The sequence below is a fragment of the Salvelinus sp. IW2-2015 genome, linkage group LG23 (assembly GCF_002910315.2).
Source record: "Salvelinus sp. IW2-2015 linkage group LG23, ASM291031v2, whole genome shotgun sequence".
Lineage (NCBI taxonomy): Eukaryota > Metazoa > Chordata > Actinopteri > Salmoniformes > Salmonidae > Salvelinus > Salvelinus sp. IW2-2015.
This window is the reverse complement of record NC_036863.1, coordinates 40,955,332-40,979,880: the sequence shown is the minus strand read 5'-3', so window position 1 is coordinate 40,979,880 and position 24,549 is coordinate 40,955,332. Positions and strand designations below refer to the sequence as shown.

The following is a 24,549-nucleotide window of genomic DNA, read 5'->3' as shown; positions in this document are numbered from 1 at the left end:
CCTAATGAACTTATTTAATTTGACCTATTTCCTTATATGAACTGTAACTCAGTAAACATTGCATTTCCATTTTTGTTCAGTATAATAATCTACTAATATATTACATACCGTTGTGCGTGGGGCGCAGGAGGCGCGGAATTCTGACAGATCCGTGCATTACTGTACCTTCACACATCTTGTAAAACCCCCGGATCGGTCACTTTTAGCGTTTAAAGGACAGGTTAGTGGTGACTTTCAAAATGATACCGATTGCCGAATGATCATTTTATCCAGATTGCACGAAGCAATTCAAGTCTATCGTAAATCAACAGTGAGCAGTTAAGTCTTGTCTGTAACTATCCTTTTCAGCATTCTCAGGAGTCAAGTCATTTGCAGACAACTTGATTGGTTCAAAACCATTAGTACAGAACAGACCTAAAGTATGAAACAGAAAATGAAGTGTCCACCGAAAGAGATTAAATGTGAGAGAAGCACTTTTAAAAATAGGAAACAGAACCGGTGTGGGTACATAATATTACCATCAGCACCCTTACTGTTCTACATCCTAAATGGTGTTCTCTGAAAATCTTATCCCACAAGCTCAACCACGCTAGTCATAATTTGAGCATCCTCTGATATGGGGGGGGGATCTATACATAATTTGTACACACAGGTCTTGGTACTAAATGTTTACACCATATTGTTTCATATGTATTCACTTATGATTCAATAATGATTAAAATAGCTTTTACATGGAGTCGTACATAGTTGAAGCGTAGGCATTCTTACAACGCCTTTACAGTGATGGCAAAGTGTAGGCTTCATGCAGGTCATCTCTCAAAACGTGTTTATGAACCCCCATCTTGCTGTTCAGTAAAGAGCTGGCCTTGGTGATGTAGTCGATCATCTCCTCACTGATTCTACCATCTCTGAGCGGGATTATTTCACAAATGATCTTTGAAAGACCGAGAGAAAGGAACCTTTCTTTTTTTTTTGCTTTGTTTAGTTAAGATGCTGGCCGTTATGACTAATACCGTAGCTTGAATTATTAATTTACTATATCTATCATGAATAGTTATGACTTGTGATACTCACCGACTCTTGTCCAGGTCATCAAACTTGCAGAGGTATGGGAAGTTGGTCCTAATGATCTCAATTTCCTCCTGAGAGATGTWGCAGTCTTCATCGGCGTCGGAATTCTTAAACACTAACTGAAATTATGACCAAATAAAGGATCATTGTCATGTTTCATAATTACATTTAATGTGTTGAACAGCCTACCTCAACCATCTTCTGTATGCGTTTGCTGCTGATAAGGTTGGCTTTGGCCTTCACTGAAGATGTCCATTCCTCTATCACAGGCAGGCTCGTGGAARAAGGACAAACCAAAACAGAATTGTGGCAAGTAGGACTTCTCTAGATTACACATAATTTCACCTCGCCTGGCGGTGCATGGCTCCCTCTGCAGGGACAGCTGATAGATMTCTTCCTCTGAATGGTACTGGTCCAGAGATACCGGACAGGAACAATACACAAAAATAAAATGCTAAAGCTAACCGGTAAAACAAATCTATCAAGTCATTCAGTATCAGTCACCCGGGCCAAACCATGAGCAGGTTGAAACCATGAGCAGGCATACAGCTGCTGGGTCTTGTCCAGGTTGACCTGGGTCTTCTCGCAGTCGCTCCAGTTGGGCAAGGCCACGTGCACTGCTATCAGGTCCTTGAGGTGCACTCCCAGGATGGGGAAGCGAAAGCCCGTGCTCTCTGAGATACGCTGGCGATACTGGCTGTAGTTCCCACAGGAGGTCACAAGCTCCACCAGGTTGTTGAATGCCTGAGACAATAGGGATGTYACAGAATGATAGACATCACTTAAGTTCGCCAGCAAGAAAAACAAACATTTCACTCAAACAGAAGGGTGAACTAACATAAGACTCACTGACCAACAACCAAAATGAAACAAGTGGGGGGGTTTAGGAGGGGTTGTGAAAGACACTCATGGGGGTGTCCACTAAAAGTTGACTAGCAACAACAACTGTAAACTAAAAGACACCTAAAAAGGTGGCACAAACCTCAATCAGACAAAGGATTATTTTTCTAGAAATCAGATAGGGAGAGTCCCTCTACATCTCTCAAGAGGACTGGGCCAGCTACTCTTAAATAGCACCTGGGCAGGCAAAAAACCTTYCCACTAAYGTGATGGCAACCAGCACAGGTGGAACACATACTGACTAACGAGGTGACACCAACCAGTGTGCCATGTGCGCTAAAGTGCTAWACATGCTAAAGTCCAACCTCAAAAGATAAATGGAAAAACCAAAGCCTGTCGAGCAGAATACAGTGGATATATAAATAACYGGGCCACATTTTGACATTGACCTACATTCAAAATGTAAACGTTTAGTTGTAACTGATAAATGTATGTTTTCAGTCTTCTTAACTAAAATATTATCAAAAGTCCTTACCTTGCTCACATCGTTGCTAATGTGGGACTGTGTGTCTTTGAGGCGTCCGATGGAGCTGTTACTGAGACCCCCCACTACTGCYATCAGAGTGGTGAARTYCTGCAGCTGTAACAWCCTCTACAGAGAGACCAGAGAAAAAATATAACCCATCTGAGCACTAACATCGCCAACAAAAGCACAACAGGGGACACAAGACAGACCAACGTCAAGAGGCAGTTTGGGAGTTGACTATTTTTCTGACCTGGCGGTTGACTCTCTTTCTGACCTGGGGGTTGACTCTCTTTCTGACCTGGGGGTTGACTCTCTTTCTGACCTGGGGGTTGACTCTCTTCGACCTGTTGATCTTTTTGACATGGGGTTGACTCCTTCTGACCTGGCGGTTGACTCTCTTTCTGACTGGGGTGACTCTCTTTCTGACCTGGGGGTTGACTCTTCTGACTGGGTTGACTCCTTCTGACCTGGGGTTGACTCTCTTTGACCTGGGGTACTCTCTCTGACCGGGGTGACTCTTTTCGCCTGGTTGACTCCTTTCTGACCTGGGGTTGATCTCTTTGACCTGGGTTGACTCTTCTGACCTGGGGTTGACTCTCTTTCTGACCTGGGGTTGCTTCGAGATCTCTTTCTGACTGGGGTTGACTCCTTCTGACCTGGGGTTGACTCTTCTACTGGGGTTGACTCTCTTTTGACTGGGTTGACTCTTCGACCTGGGGTTGACTCTCTCTGGGTACTTTCTGACCTGGGGTTGACCTCTTTCTGACCTGGGGGTTACTCTCCGACCTGGGGTGACTCTCGACTGGGGTGATTCTTCTGAACCTGGGGTTGACTCTCTAGATAGCGCTGGTAGTCCTGAGAACTGGAGGACAAGGAACCATTTTAGACACACTGTCCAATATATACATATACACACGGTCAAACGTGCACACAAACACACTGTCTCTCTCACACAAGTACAAATACAACGTATACTGCATAATTCAGCCAAAAGCAAATAAGTCAACTGAGTGAGACACAGAAAGAAGCTGGCGAACAGAGCCACCTGCTGGCCAGCCACACTCACCAGTATCCTACAGATGGACATATACTCCATGTAGGTGAGGTGCTCTGCTAGTTCAGATGAGTCCAGGTGATGAAAGAGGAGAGATGTCTTCCTCTTCTTCAGTCAGACTGAGCTTGTCTTCTCCACTCATATGACGGCCTAGAGAGAATAAGAAAGGAACATAAACTGTAGAAGTAGAACTACTGTGAGAGTGGCCGGTTGTAGATGCCCTCGTGCACTCTGAAATTCTTTATACTGTATCATTTAAATGGTATGCTAAGCTGTCACTGTGAGAAGACTATGGCTGCCTGGCTGCTTGCCTGCTACTATGCTTGTATGATTGCCTGGCTGCAGACAGGCGGCACTTACACACTGTCAATGTTGATGAGTGTGTTCTGGTGCTCCTCTCCCTGCTGGGCCAGCTGCTCCTTCAGCCCTCTGATCTGCTCTGCCAGCTCTGGGTTCAGATCAACACTGCTGGGAACTCACTGATCCAGTACCTTATGGAGAGACAGGGTTAAAAGGACAGAAAGGCAGGAAGAAGTTAGTATTGTCATTTCTGGCGCAGAGCCAGAGAGTATGGAAATCAGATACCTACATGGATATTACATATAGCAATACATACATTAAGTATATAATATACTGTGCATTCATGGCAATAATGGCTATCATTCAAGAAAGTYGTGAAGAGGGCACGACAACACCTTYACCCCCTCAGGAGACTGAAAAGATTTGGCATGGGTCCTCAGATCCTCAAAAAGTTCTACAGCTGCACCATCGAGAGCATCCTGACCGGTTGCATCACAGCCTAGCACGGCAACTGCTCGGCATCCGACTGTAAGGCGCGACAGAGGATAGTGCGTACAGTCCAGTACATCACTGGGGCCAAGATTTCTGCCATCCAGGACCCATCTACAAGGCGGTGTCAGAGGAAGGCCCAAATAATTGTCTAAAACTCCAGACACCCAAGTCATAGATTGTTCTCTGCTACCGCAGGGCAAGCGGTACCGGAGCCCCAAGTTTAGGTCCAAAGTGCTCCTTTTTTTGAGAGGGGGTCCAAAAGGCTCCTTAACAGCTTCTACCCCAAACATAGACTTCTGAATCAATGAATCAAATTGCCACTGGACTATTTACATTGACCCTCCCTTGTTTGTACACTGCTGCTACTTGCTGTTTATTACCTATGCATAGTCACTTTACCCCTACCTACACAGACAGAATGCTCGGGTTTTTGTTCCTTGATGATCTTTTATACTGTACCTACAGTTGAAGTCGGAAGTTTTACATACACTAGAGCAATACGGTTAAACTCAGTTTTTCACAATTCCTGACATTTTATCCGAGCAAAAACTCTTTTAGGTCAGTTAGGAACACCACTTTATTTTAAGAATGTAAATGTCAGAATAATAGAGAGAATGATATTTCAGCTTTTATTCTTTCATTACATTACCAGTGGGTCAGAGTTTACATACACTGAATTAGTATTGGTAGGCGTTGCATTTACATTGTTTAACTTGGGTCAAACGTTTCGGGTAGCCTTCACAAGCTTTTCTCCAAACATAACGATGGTCATTATGGCCAAACAGTTCTATTTTGTTCCATCAGACCAGACGACATTCTCCAAAAAGTTACGATCTTTGTTCCCATGGCCGTGCAAATTCGTAGTCTGGCTTTATGACGGTTTTGAGCAGTGGCTTCTTCCTTGCCTGGCGGCCTTTCAGGTTATGTCAATATAGGACTCGTTTTGCTGTGGATATAATACTTTTACCTGTTTCCTCCAGCATCTTCACAAGGTCCTTTGCTTTGTTTCTGGATTGATTTGTACTTTTCGCACCAAATACTTCATCTCTAGGAACAGAATGCGTCTCCTTCCTGAGCGGTATGATGGCTGCATGTCCCATGGTGTTTATACTTGACGTACTATTGTTTGTACAGATGAACGTGGTACCTTCAGGTGTTGGAAATTGCTTCCCAAGGATGAAGCAGACTTGTGGAGGTCTACAATTTTTTTCCTGAGTCTTGTCTGATTTCTTTGATTTTCCATGATGTTCAAGCAAAGAGACAATGAGTGTTGAAGGTAGGCCTTGAAAATACATCCACAGGTTACACCTCCAATTGACTCAAATTATGTCAATTAGCCTATCAGAAGTCTTTGGCCATGACATAATTTATAGATTTCCCAAGCTGTTTAAAGGCACAGTCAACATAGTGTATGTAAACTTCTGACCCACTGGAATGTCATACAGTGAGTTATAAGTGAAATAATCTGTCTGTAAACAATTGTTGGAAAAATGACTTGTGTCATGCACAAAGTAGATGTCCTAACCGACTTGCCAAAACTATAGTTTGTGAACAAGAAATTTGTGGAGTGGTTGAAAAACGAGTTTTAATGACTCCAACCTAAGTGTACGTAAACTTCCGACTTCCTATATTTTCAGATTACCTCAACTAACCTGTACCCCYGCACACTAACTCGGTACCGGTGCCCCCTGTATATACCCTCATTATTGTTATTCTTATTGTTTTCTTGAACTGCACTGTTGGTTAAGGGCTTGTAAGTAAGCATTTCACGGTAAAGTCTACACTTGTTGTTTTYGGGCACATGTGACAAATAAAGTTTGATTTGATTTTGATTTGACTTGAGATCATATGCCTTCACGGAAATACTATACCTATACCATATTATACTATATGTAAGCCTAAGCCTATTGCTTACAGGGAAATCATATAAATCTAATCAAATGTTCTTGGTCACATACACGTGGTTAGCAGATGTTAATGCGAGTGTAGCGAAAGGCTTGTGCTTCTAGTTCCGACTATGCAGTAATATCTAACAAGTAATCTAACAAATTCACAACAACAACCTTATACACACAAATGTAAAGGGATGAATAAGAATATGTACATATAAATATATGGATGAGCGATGGCYGTGCGGCATTGGCAAGATGCAGTAGACGGTATAGAATACAGTATATACATATGAGATGAGTGATGTAGGATATGTAAACATTATTAAAGTGGTGTTATTTAAAGTGACTAGTGATACCTTTATTAAGTCCATTTATTAAAGTGGCCAGAGATTTGAGTCTGTATGTTGGCAGCAGCCTCWCTATGTTAGTGATGGCTGTTTAACAGTCTGATGGCCTTGAGATAGAAGCTGTTTTTCAGTCTCTCGGTTCCAGCTTTGATGCACCTGTACTGACCTCGCCTTCTGGATGATAGCGGGGTGAACAGGCAGTGGCTCGGGTGGTTGTTGTCCTTGATGATCTTTTTATACTGGACCTACACTACATGGGTTGGTGTTGAAACACAAGCCCAGAATCTCACAACTAAGACCTGAAACAGTTCTTTCTCTGTAGTGCTCTATATTCACTCACTTGATAAGATGGCAGATTTGTGACCCGCGTTCAGGCGGACAGTTTTCCTCCAGAGACCTGTTTGCGTGGTTAAGGAGCAAAATKACTTTTCCACCAAAATTGATTAGAATCCCTTTGTCTGCTAAATCCTAGGGCCATCGCTATATGTCAAAAATAACCCTCTGCTCGCATCTGGCACATATTTTTTTTTTAAAGAGAATAGTAGTGTGTCATTTGTCTGAAAGGATACTTGTTGGAGAGTTTCTTGGCCAGGTCAGCAGAGGAGATGTACCAGGGATGTATCATGAGAAACATTTGGACCAGAGGCCTGCCTTCATTATCTACCAGGAGAGGAGAGACAGAGATACATGGATGAGCTACACTGAACAAGACAAGCCGCCAGATATTGTGTGATTAATTTAAATGGAAACTGCTGTAGTTGTGCACACACACAGAAAAAACGATCAAAATGTTATCTAAGCAAGCACGGTCTTCAACTAAAATCAGACACTACACCAAAAGAGAGGCAATTAGGGAATCCTTACCAAATGCTTTGACGCAAGCATCCGTAAGATCATCCGCTGTCGCTGACTGATCCAATTTGATGAACTTCATCCTCCTCTGGTTCTCTCTCCAACGCCTCTTCCTGTTGTCTCCTCCGTTSGCACATACAGTGAGATTGTGATGAGGTGTGGGATTTAGAAGAAAGGCTGTGTSTTTGCTATTCTGTTGGGCAACCTTCCAACAGAGCCCTCTGATGAGTCTGTTAGTCCTCGGGCAGGCAGCTACCCTGCTCCAGTCAACAAGCCAAGCAACTCTTCCTCTTTCATGAGGATTTCAGTTTAAGTGTGCTCTCTGCCTCACCTTAACACATGAACGTTGGTATGGTCATGAAAACAAAAAAAGACTMTCCGATGGGTATGTTCTACCCATCTGAGAGTAGGCCTAGCAAATTGGTATTCATCTGTTCGCTTACTGATGTTAATACAAAATTGTCTATTTTTGTGACAGAAGAACCTGCAATATTGCAATATTTTGGTGTAATAATTCATCCTTCCACATCAATGTTTGATCTGATTATAAATGATGAAAGGAAAAGATMATCCCAGCCAAATGATTACCCGTCAGACAGAGATCAAAGTGTGTTGGTGGCTGTTCAATCTTTCCCACATATTAAATAAATGTCAAGTTATCTCAAACACAATTTGACATTGCTCTGTTTTGCATACATTTCCTGACCTATTAGATACAGTAGATGAGTCATTACAACGGTATTCCCAGCACTTGACACCACAACCAGTCTAACAACCAATTTATATTAGATCACAAAAATGTCTTACCCTCTTGAATTGACCCCAGCAGTATTGTCATGAGGTGTGTAAAACTGGAAAATGGTCTGTCATCAAGTGAATAGCAAACATCAAGAGTACTTACTTGACCCTGTTAAGACCTCATTAACTATCTCACTRAATGTAAATGTTCATGCTGTATATTAAAAGTAATTAGGATTCCATCAGAAGACTACAAAAGCTGTCTGAACCCCTCCATTCCATAGCATATTCAACCCAGTTTGTCTGACTAAGTGACAGTTACATATATCCCTTTAGCTGTCTCTGTTTCCTTTTCGCTGAGCAATTTAGTGCGGTCACGTTCCCTTTTCTTGACCGTGCCACAGTGTCAACCACCTTTCCTCTTAATAAAGTAAATGCGCTAGCAAAGTACTGCTGTGGTGGGGTGTGAATTCAATTAATTATTATTAAGGTGTCCWTGGCCAGTTGAAATAACAAAGCACGTGCGTGTTGTCATGGAAACACGTTTGTCTCCCCTCTCTCTCTTCCTGTCAACACACATACGCACACATATTCTGAGGGTGGGGGTGTAATCGTTTCCTTTCTAGTTATTCAATTTTTTTGAGGTTGCAAATCTGTGTTTCAAATATATTTCCTATTTTAGATTCTTCAAAGTAGCCACGCCAGGAAAACACCCCCACACCATCACACATCCTCCTCCATGTGTCCTGGTGGGAACCATACATGCGGAGATCATCCTATCATCTACTCACAAAGACACGGCAATTGGAACCAAAAATCTCAAATTTGGACTCATCAGACCAAAGGACAGATTTCCACCGGTCTAATGTCCATTGTTTGTGTGCTTTGGCCCAGGCAAGTCTCTTCTTATTATTGGTGTCCTTTATTAGTGGTTTCTTTGCAGCAATTAGACCATGAAGGCCTGATCCACGCAGTCTCCTCTGAACACTTTATGTTGAGATGTGTCTGTTACTTGAACTCTGTGAAGCATTTATTTGGGCTGCAATTTCTGAGGCTGGTAACTCTAATGAACTTATCCTCTGCAGCAGAGGTAACTCTGGGTCTTCCTTTCCTATGGCGGTCCTCGTGATAGCCGGTTTCATAGTGCTTGATAGTTTTTGCAACTGCACTTGAAGAAACTTTCAAAGTTCTTGACATTTTCCSGATTGACTGACCTTCATGTCTTAAAGTAATGATGGACTGTCGTTTCTCTTTGCTTATTTGAGCTGTTCTTGCCATAATATGGACTTGGTCTTTTACCAAATAGGGCTATCTTCTGTATACCAACCCTACCTTGTCACAAAACAATTGATTGGCTCAAACGCAATAAGAAGGAAAGAAATTACACAAATTAACTTTTAACAAGGCACACCTGTTAATTGAAATGCATTCCAGGTGACTACCTCATGAAGCTGGTTGAGAGAATGCCAAGAGAGTGCAAACTGTCATCAAGGCAAAGGGTGGCTACTTTGAAGAATCTCAAATCTCAAATATATTTTGATTTGTTTAACACTTTTTTGGTTACTACACGATTCCATATATGTTATTTCATAGTTTTGATGTCTTCACTATTATTCTAAAATGAATAATAGTAAAAAATAAAGAAAAACCCTGCAATGAGTAGGTGTCCAAACTTGACCGGTACTGTATGTCTGTGTGTTTTCACCATATGCTTGTTCATCCAGATTCACAACTTGCCTTTCTGTAGGCCGTCATTGTAAATAAGAATTTGTTCTTAACTGACTTGCCTAGTTAAATAAAGGTTAAATGCCGACATATGCATATGACAACGAGATAACATTTTTGGAGAATATTTGTATTCTCACATATTTTAAATGCATCTGCAAGATAACTATAAAGATAAAGTCAATTAGATGATCAAATAACACAAATTCCATTTGAGCTGATGTACTCAGAGAAAATCCTGCTCCCTCTGTCCAGGCCAAGGGGTCATTTCCCATGACCCTATTCTAATGATGTCTGTAGTACTCACTGTTTCCTACTACAATGAGTACTACAGTTGTGGCGTAGGAGGAAGATTGGAACATTGTCAACCAAGAGATCGTGAGTTCAGATCCCAAGTGAGGAAATTACTTTACAAATTAACATGCCCATTGTAACCATGTTTGTCAAATATGTAAGTTGAAAACATTTTATGTTAAAAGCACTGTGTGTGTCACTAGTTCCATATCCTTTTTTTAAGGAAAATGCCCAAATAATCATTTCTAGTGGAATGAACATATGAGACAAGCAAACACATAATTTTAAGTTGACTGAATGTTTTCTCAAACTATTTTTTTTTTGTTCAGCTAACACTTGGACCGAAAAGTTGAGTAAACAAAAACAAAAACCTGTGGAACCAGTTACTTAATAATAATTAATTGAAACAACAACTTTTTTTGTCTTTTTTTTTTACAGTGAAGGAGGGTGTTGATTACTGGAAGTCATTGGAGTACAACATGTACTATACCCTTTCATGATATTAATGACAAAGACCGCAATTGAAATGCAATACAATCATGTTTTTTTGTTGCAAGTATTGTATATTATATATAAAACAATATAATTTAATCTCACAAGAAACGCAATCGTTTATGTACATTTAAAGTGGTCTTGTGTTGTYGGAAATGTGGAAGGCTTGGCTCATTCCCTGCCAGTACCTCTACCGGATGTAACCCTTCCTTTCTCTTCTTTGTAACATGTTTTTTTTGTGTGAAGTATTGCATCTTGTTATTTTCTACACTTTTCAGATATTGAATTGTTGAGGTCTTTCAGAAATGGTTAACATATTTTAAGAGTTTAAAACTTCATTCGGTTTTCAGTATGAAACGTTCTACTGCTAGTAACCTCACTGCAGGGACAAGACGCAGTAATGATTACACCATCCTAATGTAGAAAGGTCACTGAAACAAATATTGCCTTTCCCCTAAAGCTGTGGTCTTGCTCGGTTTGTGTCAGGCTACAAGTGTCGGCTACTGGCTCCTGACATTAACCACACATGCCTTTCAAATATCATGGCCTTTGGGACTGGGTTAGAGCTGCTATTAATGGACCAGGGCTCCATGATAGTACTGCAGTGACTCTTGAAAATTGCAGAGGAGGAGCAAAGCACGCTGGGGGCTGTAGTGAAGAGACACAAATAGGATAGAGTTCTTCATCCCAGTGTAACAGAGAGAAATAACCCGAGGCGTCTGGCCACAGACTAGTAGAACAAATTCACAGCTATTACTTTACATTTTAAACCAGCTGAAAACTTTTTGCATCTCCATGTCTCTTTTATATGCCTCCAAATAAATGATTTTAATTTGCAACAAGTACTGTATGCTTTACAATTCAATTCATATTCATTTAGTTTCTAGACTGCAAGATGTGAAACAGGCCTAATCTACACGTATTCCTATGGAATAATAGGGACTGAGTAGTAATTGGCTCTCTATTTTGAGTACGCCCCGCCTTCTTCTCAATAGTAATGATCACTCCTATAAATAGGGGAACATGACCCATCCATGTGGCGTCTTCTGTAGTAGTGTCTGAACTGGGTGGAAGTGTCCTTTTATTTTAAGAAGGGAGCCGGTGTCAGAGCCGACACAAGAGTAGCATTATGTCAAAACCGTTGTCAGACCACGACAGAAAGAAGCAGATCTCTGTGAGAGGTCTTGCCGGCGTGGAAAACGTGGCAGAGCTGAAGCTCGCTTTCAACAGGCATCTCCATTTTACGCTGGTCAAGGACAGAAATGTGGCATCCAAACGGGATTACTACTTTGCTCTCGCCAACACCGTGCGCGACCACTTGGTGGGCAGGTGGATCAGAACCCAGCAGTACTACTATGAGAAAGATCCAAAAGTAAGTTAAACTATTGTGACGTTCGTATCACCTGTAGCCTACTAAAACCCATAGAACAGAATTTAAAAAAAAGTATGAAATAGAATAGAATGTAATAGTCAAGAAACATATAGAAATGAAAATAACAAATGGAATAAAATGTAAAAATGTTCCATTTGGTTTCACGAAATAATGCAGAATTCAATGGGCAATATATGGGGCATACTGTAAGCAAGTAAATAACATATTGTAGTGGTCCTGGGTATCCCATACAGGTAAAAAAAAAACATCATACATTTGAAATACATTTGTACATATATTGCAAAACGTATTTCAAATGCATCTAAATACGCATTTTAAATGTATTAAATACATATTTTATGTATTATTTTGCAAATGTTTTATTTCATATGTATCCTGAAAACGCATCCCCAAAAATATATCTTATGTCGTATTTCAATTAAATGTAACATAAAATAAAGTAACAAACGCTTTACTGCCTAATCTGTAAATATTTTAATTAAAACAATTCCGGAAGTGAAATGARGTTGTTGAATCATTTAGATTTCTGGAGCGTTTATATACCCCACAATATTTTATGAATATATTATTGTGTACCTCCGACCTCAGGTAAGAAGCCTACTGTACCAGTGGCCAGACGTATTGTCAGGATAACCATGCCAATTTAGGACAAATGGGTTTTAAACATCGTCTGATCTCCATGGCAATTTAATATGACACATATTACACATTATGTATACCCTTGACTTAACACTGAGTGAAAATGACAGATTTGAAGCCTGATTTGAGGTTTTCCCTTGTCAACCCCAGCAAAGTACTGCTGTCCACAGAAGGACCCTGTCCCTGGGTAAAATCTCTTTGCCAAATGTTGCWTTGCTGCGTGCAAGCGGTATCACCTTCTAATGTCACTGTAATGTTAYGCCATGACATTTCCAATCCCCTAGCGCTCCTCGGCCATCGGGAGYTGTAATTCTAGACCTCTCTGTGACCTTCTGTCTCCTCCTCTCCTGTACACATACTATAGTGAATACAGGAGCCTATATACTGTAGCTACAGTTGTAGGAGTAGCAGAGATACCAATTGACATCAACAAATGTAAAGYAACGGGGAACAACTTTTGTTTCCACGTCTTCATTGATTTTTTTTATCAGACGGAACCTTCTATCTCGTTCTGAATCAGCTTCTTCCATATCTATCTTATTTATGCTAAATCCTTACAGACGGTGACACATAGTCAGTACAACAAGAKCAAAAGCCGGAAGAAATGTTGACACAAAAAAAGATGTGTATCACAAATATAATATATAATATTATCTTTGTAAAATAGGTATTTGTGTGTGTTAATACCATGTTTATACCAACTAGGGTAATTTTACTCTACATCAGAAAGTGCTGCCTGTACAGCACATGCCCTCTGACCTTCTATTTTATCACCTCATCCAAGGTCAGCTGGTGGTTATGGTGTCCCTCGCTGAAAGGTCATAAGTTATTCTCTCAAAGAAAGGTCAAGATAGAAACCCATATGAGCAGGGAGGGCAAGAGGACACCTAATCTGAGAAAAAAAACAGGAGGCTGGTTAGAGTCTAAATGYATGAGAACATAGAGAGCTCTTCTCCTTACATGCCAAAAACGACCATTAGATTAGATGCACATTCTAATGCATCTAATAAATCTGCATATGATGCGTTATTGGATGGGAAAATGTAGGTGCGGCGGCTCATTAGAATCTTTTGGGGCATGGTTTTCACCCATTTTTTTTTTTTTGTGCAACCGTGAGTGAGAGTGTCTTTCCAGTTTATGTAATCTGTTATACTGTCACATGTACTATATGTTTATTGCCAGTGGCGGTGTCTTGTGAAAGACTCATGTATGGCCTTGTGTCTATTGAGAACAATTGACAAAGTACTTCTCAATTCTCTCCTCAGGGAACAAGAGCTAGCACACCCGATTCTACTTTTTAATAGACAAAATAATTAAAACCTTTTGGAATTTCAACAATATAATATGGCTATTAAACCAGAATAAATAAAACCTGTATCTTTCTTCACATAACCTTTGAGATTGAGAAAGGTTCTTTGTAGAACCTTTCTCTATAAAGAACCATAAAAAAAGGGTTCTATATAGTCCTCAAAAGGTTGTAACCATAGCGGAACCCTTTTTTGGTGTGATATATATAAAACTCTTTTTAATGGTTCTTTATAGAACCTTAGGAAAGGGTTCTTTACAGCACCATGCAGCTTCCATTTAGAACCTTATGAGCATGGTTCTTTATAATGGCACCAAAAAGGCTTCCGCTATAAGTCAAAGAACCCTTATTTGGCACTATATAGAACCATTGGTTTTTGGTGTGAAGGGTACATGCAAAGATGTTTTCATACCTTGATGTAGGAGCTCCTCTCCGAAGTTTAATACAAATAAAACAACAATAACAAATGCGCTTGGGCGGCCAGAGGCGCTATTTCTCCTAATGCGGATCCCAGCTTTAACCCAATGTATCCAAATGACTCCCAATTTTATGATAGATGGTCATATTTGTTTCGTACACATTTGCTCGATTTGCACACATTTGTACAAGATGGTGCGTTTTGTAGTAAAACATTTAGAGGGAAACAAGTGTATCCAATGCCTACTCATAATTAGTTACAACCGTGAGGCCTGCCATTTTCACATATGTTGATGTTGGGGTGGTGCTGGAGATGATGAATTTTTGAAATGTCCCTTTAAGTAATTTATTACATTTGGTAAATTAGCTCTCTACATACTTACACTACTGTATCAATTCCCTGATACAGTTATGTYTTCAGACCTCTCTTTCACTATTCATGGGTATCACACTCAGACTAACCTTTACAACAACCCCAGCTGAACCTATTTTTACCTAAGCCAAAATGCCAGTGTTACGTAACACCCCCCCCCCTCCTCCCTGCCCTCTATCCCGTTCTTTCGCCTCTTGCACCTCTTCTTCCTCTGCCCGAGAGTGTCAGACCTCCCTGTAAAACACCAAGAGAGAAAACGTGACATTTCAAAGGCTAAACTAAGGCTCGGGTGTCCGATTTCCACATGCTCCTTTCTAATGGCAGAACATAAAAAGTCTAGAAGTATTCTAGGAATCTCCTTGAACGTTTGAATGGGTGCCCCTACGGTGAAACATTGCTATGTCTGACTCATAAAACTTGTGTCAACATTTGGGTTCAGCAACAGACTGTGACTAATTGGGTAGTACTTGTACGGCTAGAGATGCAGTACATCAATAAGACGGTCATACTTTTAATATTGTCTCTTCTGTGGTTGTTAGCTGTCCTATGGTATCCCTCTCATCTCTCTCTCCCCTTCCTCTCCTGCCCTCAGCGTGTRTACTACATCTCGCTGGAGTTCTATATGGGTCGCACCCTGCAGAACACCATGGTGAACCTGGCGCTGGAAAACGCCTGTGATGAGGCCATATACCAGGTGAGGGATGCTCACATCCATACATCATRTCATGGATTCTGGCCAACATAGCGAAATGGGATTTTCATTGCTGTAGCTAACCCGTGGCAGTCAAACTGACTGCACCTCGTTGTAACAAACAACTTCATTTTCAAATTTGTCAAAAGGTCTAGCTGAAAGAAATACACTGAAGAAGAGTTTGTAGTGTGCCTAGACTAAAGACTGTAAGTTGTGGGTGGATGTTAAAAGGTCCAATGCAGCCATTTTTATCTCAATRTCAAATCATTTCTGGGTAACAATGAAGTACCTTACCGTGATTGTTTTCAATTTAAATGGTCAAAAAGAAACAAAAATAGCTTCTGAGAAAAGAGCAATATTTCAAGCAATACTTTTGCTAGGACTGTCTGGGAGGGGTTTGAGTGGGCAGGGGAAAACTGAAAACGAGCTTGGCAGAGAGTTATTGGCAGAGAGTTTTGGAACTCTCTTTCTTATTGGTTTATTCATGTATTTACCGCCTGGTGTTGTCACCAGGCAGGCCAAAACTCCATCCAACCAAAACAGGCTGACATTTCAGGCGGCCTTTCCAAACAGCTCTTACACAAAGGGCATCATCTTTTTCACAACTACACAGTATTATTCCAACCTGATCGTGTGGAAAGATATATAAAACACAGCAAAATCACATTTTTGACTGCACTTGGCCTTTAACCGCCAATTGTGCTCCAGTAAGAGAGTGACCAGGACAAGATTCCAAAGAACATTTAACCATATTATAGGCACCAATCCGGCTCTGTTTAAACTGGATACCATTGCCACAGAGCTGTGGTTTGAACTTGGCTTGACCTGAGCCCCTCTGTTCCGTAGCTGGGTCTGGACATGGAGGAGCTGGAGGACATGGAGGAGGACGCAGGCCTGGGAAACGGTGGTCTTGGACGTCTTGCCGGTAAGCTGCCTCGCTACTTTCTCTCCCGGAGAGTGTGACATTCGTGTGCCTTAGACCGTTTAGATCACCAGAAGGATCTAAACATGATATACGTGGTATAACAGGATCAGAAACATAAGTTCAGTTGGCCAGTGTAACCCTAACCTAAACCTTTCCTCAGCATGCTTCCTGGACTCTATGGCTTCTCTGGGTCTGGCTGCGTATGGCTACGGTATCCGCTATGAGTTTGGCATCTTTAACCAGAAGATCGTCAAAGGATGGCAGGTAACATACGCTCAAATGCTTTTGGGGGGCTTTTCCCCATCATTTCCAGACCATAAGACAGAAGGAAGTACTGTGAAACAACTTGTTTTGCTGAAAGTGCCCGCCAGACTGTTATATAACCAAATGATTGACAGGTTGAGGAGGCTGATGACTGGCTGCGTTACGGCAACCCCTGGGAGAAGGCCCGACCCGAGTACATGCGCCCCGTCAAGTTCTATGGCAGAACCGAGCACACCCCAGAAGGTGTGAAATGGGTTGACACTCAGGTGAATAAAGGACAGGGGTTGGGGGTGAGATTGAGGGTGCATATGAGGAAGACGAGTGAGTGAGTGAGTGAGTTGAAAAACAAGGTGTTGATATGACACTGGATGCCAACAATGAACCATCATTGAATTATCATTGAATCATCAATGAGCCATCATTAAATCATCAATGAACCATTAATGAATCATCAATGAACCATCATTGAATCAATCGTCAACGAACATGGATTCCGTTAGCAGGTGTCTCTAATCTCCGTCTCTTGTACTTGTGTTGACAGATAGTGCTGGCTCTGCCATACGACACCCCTATCCCCGGCTACAGAAACAACATTGTCAACACCATGAGACTGTGGTCTGCAAAGGCCCCATGCGACTTCAACCTGAAAGACTGTAAGTGTCTTACAGAGGCCAAGGCACTATGTATGCGTTGCTTGAATAAATGTTTTTGCCTTGACTGGCTGCAATCCACCATTTCATGTGCTTTAGTTTGTTAGATCAGCAAATTGCTAACATTACTCATGTAACTCGTGTTACGAAATTGGCTACTGGGAACCGTTGCCCTGAGGGTGTATTTTTCCTTGTCTCAACAGTCAACGTCGGTGGGTACATTCAGGCTGTGTTGGACAGAAACTTATGCGAGAACATTTCCCGTGTGCTGTACCCCAATGATAACGTAAGAATAWATCTGAATTTCTCTCTAATATCCAGGTGCAGTGTCGGTTTTGATTGTATACTGTACATAGATATTATAGATACACTGTAGAATACATTGTAACAGGTCTGCTCTATACTCTGTATTTCTTCTCTTCAAAAAAGAACTGGCATTGACTGGAATTTGAAATCKTATGTATTGTKATCACAGGAGGTTGGTGGCACCTTAATTGGGGAGGACGGGCTCGTGGTAATGACTGGAGCGGAATCAGTGGAATGGTATCAAATAGTCGCCATTCCATGTACTCCGCTCCAACCGTTAYTATGAGCCGCCCTCCCCTCAGCAGCCTCCACTGATTGTGACGCACTCAAGACGGCGACAGACAGATATACAGGTCAGTCTGGGCTCACCTCTATATGTCTTCCTCCCCAGTTCTTTGAGGGCAAGGAGCTGCGTCTGAAGCAGGAGTACTTTGTGGTGGCCGCCACCCTTCAGGACATCGTCCGKCGTTTCAAGGCCTCCAAGTTTGGCTCCAGRGAGATCGTCCGCACAGACTTCGCCCAGCTGCCCAACAAAGTGAGAACTCCCTGGTGGTGATTCAAACGTATACTTAATTGTCTCCATTTCACTTATGTCTTCATGTCACTGGCTTAAGTATCATTTTTGTTGTCTTGTTCTGGCTAACACAATGTCAGATATACTTAATTGTCTCCATTTCACTTATGTCTTCATGTCACTGGCTTAAGTATCATTTTTGTTGTCTTGTTCTGATGTGATGGTTTTGTATTCACACTTGTGCATCTCTGTATTTATAGTGGTAGCACTTTCTAAAGTTATACTGTATCAGTATAGTTATACTGTGATTTAATGTCTGTCACATCCAGGTTGCCATCCAGCTGAATGACACTCACCCTGCCATGGCCATTCCTGAGCTGATGAGGGTACTGGTTGATGAGGAGAAGCTGGATTGGGACAAGGTGAGTGGAGGAGATGACTAGGTTCTGATGTGTCAAACTAGGTAGACTGAATTATTTTCATAGAGCTCGCCAGCTTGTAGTCCTAAAAAAACWGAAATGAGTTAACTCTGGTTCTTTAAGTCATCCCTATGGGGCAAATGAATGGGGAAAGAATACCGTTTTGGGATAAACACAGAAAATAAGATTTGAGGTTAACACAAGCTTATGAGAACTTATACTGTATGTTCTATGAGATATCAGTCAGTTAGCCAGACTTTAATGAATTATGAAGTCTGTGATTTTTAAAATGTATTACAAAAATGCTTCAAAATTCATAAAAAGTGACATTAGCTGATGAAGATGATGTCATGGAACAAAACGTATCAGATCTSCTAAGCCTGTGTTTACCACAGACCTTATTTTCAGCGTTTATCCAAACACCTCAAACTCAATTTATTTCCTCATAGGCTTTGGCCAAGAGCCATGGCAGAGTTAGTGTCTACAAAAAGACACCATTACTATTACTCTCTACTGCCCTGGACAGTAGTACATCCGGTATTACTGCCCACGCCATTTCATATGTAGTTGTACTTCAGTAATGATACCAGGAGGGGGCAACAAAGACCAGCATAGTAGAATGTGTTGGCTTGGGCCATCGAGATACATAGAAAACTAGGGCCCAAAAGCCTGTTTTAGCATGGGCAGCGCCATTGAGGACTTTCACCATTTTGAAATATTCAACTTGGTGGGACTTCCTATGGGTTAAAGAAGGATCACATAATTCCATCCGGGTCATCAGGAGGGATCAGCCAATGAATGATGCTCTTGAGCAAACATTCCATAACTGCAGGTGGCATTAAGTCGCCAACCTTGGCTTTAAACCTGTTCAAACAACACATTCCAGGTGGCAGTATGCACCCTTTCAGTTTATTTACCAACTCAGAAGTAGTAGAAGAAGACGCCATAATGGGACAGCTACAAAAGAGTCGTCCTCTAACCTTCTCTACTGCTTTGGCACACACTACAAATAAATATTTAGCACAAATGTGAAGCTAAGACTACCATTCATTTATCCGACTTCTATCACGAGAGGATCATGAACCACCAGGGAAATACATCGTATTATCGTACCTCTGTCCTTGTGTGTTTCCAGGCCTGGGATGTGTGTGTCCGTACCTGTGCCTACACAAACCACACCGTGCTGCCTGAGGCCCTGGAGCGCTGGCCCATTGACCTGTTCCAGCACCTGCTGCCCCGTCACCTGGAGATCATCTTCGAGATCAATCGTCGCTTCCTGCAGGTATGTACGTGCGGCAGGTGGCAGCAAGACTAAAGGTGCCGCATAGGAAGTGTTATTACAGATCAGTGCTCCTTACGCTTTGTCTAACTGGAGCTATTGTACCACAAYATGTTATTAGAGGCTAAACTTTATTGAAATCCGCCCTCCAGTACGTTGCCTCAAAGTTCCCTGGCGACCACGACCGTCTGCGCCGCATGTCCCTGATTGAGGAGGGCGGATGCAAGAAAGTCAACATGGCTCATCTGTGTATCGTTGGATCCCATGCTGTCAACGGCGTAGCCCGCATCCACTCGGAGATCCTCATTGCCACTCTGTACGTGTCCTACACAAAACGCMTACGCATCACATTTAGGCTACATTACATGTTACACATTTGGCAGACGCTCTTRTCCAGCGTGACTTRCAGTTAGGGCCTTCAGCTTTAGGTAGTTAAGAGAGACAACCACCTATCACGGTCTTAAGCCGTTTTTTCCCCCCTCAATAAGTAGCTAAATACACATTTAAATCAGAATATTTCAAAGTAACACAGACGCATCAGGTGTCAATTGATGGATTAGTCATTCAATGCGTGCACATTTTCAAAGGATTCGTTTGAAGAGCTGAAGCAAACTAATTTGATATATTTTGGGCTACTGCGTGTTCTGTGTGCAGGTTCAAGGACTTTTATGAGTTGGACCCACACAAGTTCCAGAACAAGACCAATGGCATCACCCCCCGTCGCTGGCTGGTTATGTGCAACCCCGGCTTGGCTGAGGTCATCGCAGAGGTAGGGGAACTGTTGCAAAAACAGTTCGAAAGTAGCACGACTTTTGCATTGGATGTAGCCATACATTTGAAATCATTTTGACCGTATGTTTATAATATCAGTGTTGCAAAATAGATGTTTCTGTTCATGATGAGAGTGCCAGTAACCTGATGCTTGCACGCTAACATTTCTCATGTCATCTCTTTTGTCAGAGAATTGGAGAGGAGTTTGTCCGTGACCTTGACCAGCTGAAGAAACTGTTAAAGTTCATTGATGATGATGCTTTCATCCGTGACATCGCCAAAATCAAGCAGGTGAGTCTCACGAAGTCACCGACACGTCGTTTACCAAGATACTGTAGTACGTCACAGGAGGCTGGTGAGGGAAGGACGGCTCATAATAATGGCTGGAATGGAGTGAATGGAATGATATCAAACACATAGAAACCATGTRTTTGATATGTTTGCTATCATTCCATTAATTCTGTTCCAGCCATTACTATGGGCCCGTCCTTCCCAGTTAAAGTGCCATCAGCCACCTGTGGGTAGTACTGTAAGTAATTTGACAAGTTATGTGCCTACTTCACGCCCCCATCATATCCTGCCTAATGTAGGAGAACAAGCTGAAGTTCGCTGTGCACCTGGAGGAGCACTACAAGGTCAAGATCAACCCCCAGTCCATGTTTGACTTCCAAGTCAAAAGAATCCACGAGTACAAGAGACAGCTGCTCAACTGTCTGCACATGATCACCTACTACAACCGTTAGTACTTCCCTGGTGCTCTCTCTCTCCCGCTCTCTCTGTGCTTCTCCTTCTCTCTTTCTCCCTCTCTCTCTGTGCTTCTCCTTCTCTCTCTGTGCTTCTCCTTCTCTCTCTGTGCTTCTACCTCTCTCTCTGTGCTTCTCCTTCTCTCTCTCTCTGTGCTTCTACCTCTCTCTCTCTCCCTCTCTCTCTCTCTCTGTGCTTTTATCTCTCTCTCTCTGTGCTTTTATCTCTCTCTCTCGGTGCTTTTACTCTGCTCTTCTCTCTCTCTGTGCTTTTACCTCCTCTCTCTCTGTGCTTTACCCTTCCTCTCTCTCTCTGTGCTTTTACTCTCTCTCTCTCTCTGTGCTTTTACTCCCTCTCTCCTCTGTGCTTTACCTCTCTCTCCTCTGTGCTTTTACCTCTCTCTCTTCTTCTCTCTCTCTGTGCTTTTACCTCTCTCTCTCTCTCTCTCTCTCTCCTCTCTCTGTGCTTTTACCTCTTTCTCTCTCTCGTGCTTTTACTCCTCTCTCTCTTCTCTCTCTCTCTCTCTCTATCTGGCTTTTACCGTTCATCTCTCTCTCTCTCTCTCTCTTCTCTCGTGCTTTTACCCTCTCTCGTCTCTCTCTTCTTCTGTGCTTTTACCTCTCCTCTCTCTCTCTTGCTTTTAACCTCTCCTCTCTTCTCTTCTCTTGCTTTTACCTCTCTCTCTCGCTCTGTGCTTTTACCTCTCTGTAATACTATACACCCCTCTGTCTCTTTCTCAGGTATCAAGAAGGAGCCAAACAAGCACTGGACCCCAAGAACCATCATGGTCGGAGGAAAGGTATGTTTGGCGCCCCTCAGCCTTCACAGTAACAGCATGTAGTTACGGGAAGTAAATATAGAACAATAACTTACATCCACAACTCATTATGCAACACCCTCTCCCCCATCTCCCAGGCTGCCCCAGGATACCACACAGCCAAGATGATCATCCGTCTCATCACAGCTATTGGTGAGGTTGTCAACCACGACCCCGTGATTGGCGACCGCCTCAAAATCATCTTCTTGGAGAACTACAGAGTCACCCTGGCTGAGAAAGGTGACCGACTAACCCAAAACCCCATGGGTCTCTGTTGTTGTAACGTCTGACTAGACGTAACGTCTGGTATAATGTGTAGTTTGCCCTCGTCCTCAATCTACAATGCTCTCCTCTTGTACTGTATCCCTCCATCCATCTTTCCTTTTCTCTCTTCCCTCTCTTTCTGTTTTTGCCCATGCTTATCATTTCCCTCACACTCCTTGTCCCCTCCYAGCCATCCCCTCTGCTGACCTGTCTGAGCAGATCTCTACAGCTGGCACAGAGGCCTCTGGCACTGGCAACATGAAGTTCATGCTGAACGGCGCTCTGACCATCGGCACCATGGACGGAGCCAACGTGGAGATGGCCGAGGAGGCCGGAGAGAAGAACCTCTTCATCTTCGGCATGAGAGTGGAGGATGTGGACGCAATGGACGCCGGCAAAGGGTGAGCGGGAAGACATGGACATGGGGACAGGGAGGGAGAAGAGACAGCGGGTTAGGGTAGGGACAGGGAGGGAAAGAGAAACTGATCCACGGGAATGGGAGTGCTGGGGAGGAGGGGGATACAGAGAGGGGACAGGCTCTGCCAGAGTCCGATACACAAGTGGCAAGCTGTAGATCCTGTTTGGCCAGGTCTCCCTTGTATAAGAAATATCAAACTCAACATACTGTATGTTTTTCCTGGAGAGCGCGTCAATCAGAACAGCGTGCTTTTAACACTGGCCTTTGTCTTGCACAGATACCACGCCTCTGAGTACTACAACCGTATTCCCGAGCTGAAACAGGCCATGGACCAGATCGCTGGTGGCTTCTTCAGCCATAAGCAGCCAGACCTCTTCAAGGAACTTGTGGACCTGCTGATGCACCACGACAGGTAATCACACACACACACACACACGCACACACACACACGCACACACACACACACGCACACACACACACGCACACGCACGCACGCACTCGCAAGTATTTTCTTCAATGTATTCTTATCTAATGTTTTATGCACAGGTTCAAGGTGTTTGCTGATTACGAAGCCTACATCAAATGTCAGGATAAGGTCAACGAACTGTACAAGGTCAGTGTTATGGTTAAACAACATAGGCTGCCTGATTCAGGTATCCGTCCATACCTTATCATTAATCTCCTCATTATCTTTCCTTCCGTCCTGTCTGTCCCTCTCTCTAAAAAACAGAAACCCAAGGAATGGACCAAGATGGTGATCCATAACATTGCAGGCTGTGGTAAATTCTCCAGCGACCGCACCATTTCCCAGTACGCCCGGGAGATCTGGGGCATGGAGCCCAGCCTGGAGAAGATCCCTGCCCCCGACGAGCAACTCAAATAAGCTGTGCGTCCACTCCACACAGTTCCCTTCTTCACCACTTACCCCACCACCCCACAATAAGCACCATTAATAAAGCACTTCCCACTGGGCGCACATTGGTAGAATCAACGTTGTTTCCACGTMATTTCAATGTTGTTTCCACGTCATTTCAAGTAAATGATGTTGCACCAACGTGGAATAGACGTTGAATGGACGTCTGTGCCCAGTGGGTTGAATAACTTTAGTGATTGATGTCCGTTTGACTAGTCTGTTTCATACATAGAGTTCTGGCTGTTCACATGGCTCACACCATCATTGTTCAAACCCCTTATCACGACATGCATTGAGCCCACAATAGCAGTAAATGAGAAATGAAGCAATGCCTTCTGTTTAGTGACAACAGAGACATGAATTTACCGGTATKCACTGTTCTGTCACTAATCAGACCATGCAGGTATTACAGTCTTAACCGCTGTTGTTATGGAGATTCGTTTCTGAACGAGTTTGTGGGTTTTTTTCTGCAGTTTGAGCTATATGTATTTATCTTAGCTTGAATGCCGTCAATATTGTACATGCATTCTCATAGCATAGGCTCTAGTCAATGATGAGAACCATCCTTCTTAAGGAACTGCCATGATTGTGACACGTTTGCTCCTCCTACATCCGCCCACCCCATCAACCTGATATGTATGGTGCCTAAAGGACAACCTCCGTGCAAACTCTCTTCGGGGACATAGGCCTGCATTAATATGTTGATCTGTATCTAGTCTTTTTACTCAATCAGATAGAAAACCAAATGTTAAACAGCTGTATATTTGTCAACCTGTGTAAATGTTTTGACCTAAATAAATTGACGTATGCATATAGTCCATTT

The 24,549-nt window shown here is 42.6% G+C and overlaps 1 protein-coding gene and 1 pseudogene across 1 annotated transcript; one reads left to right on the top strand and one right to left on the bottom strand.

The window, feature by feature from the left end:
- Window positions 1–816: 816 nt before the first annotated feature.
- LOC111950970 (RAS guanyl-releasing protein 2-A-like) lies at window positions 817–7,456 on the bottom strand (annotated as a pseudogene).
- A 4,206-nt stretch (window positions 7,457–11,662) lies between these two features.
- On the top strand, window positions 11,663–24,193 carry LOC111950664 (glycogen phosphorylase, muscle form). Its single transcript, XM_023968438.2, has 20 exons — window positions 11,663–11,995; window positions 15,344–15,445; window positions 16,289–16,367; window positions 16,528–16,631; window positions 16,766–16,897; window positions 17,173–17,284; window positions 17,485–17,567; window positions 17,979–18,122; window positions 18,431–18,523; window positions 19,656–19,802; window positions 19,952–20,115; window positions 20,454–20,568; window positions 20,760–20,861; window positions 21,161–21,308; window positions 22,055–22,113; window positions 22,230–22,371; window positions 22,586–22,796; window positions 23,091–23,225; window positions 23,360–23,426; window positions 23,544–24,193. Exons 1-20 carry the CDS (start codon window positions 11,753–11,755, stop codon window positions 23,694–23,696), a joined length of 2,535 nt encoding a protein of 844 aa, XP_023824206.1. The 5' UTR covers window positions 11,663–11,752; the 3' UTR covers window positions 23,697–24,193.
- Window positions 24,194–24,549: the final 356 nt, after the last annotated feature.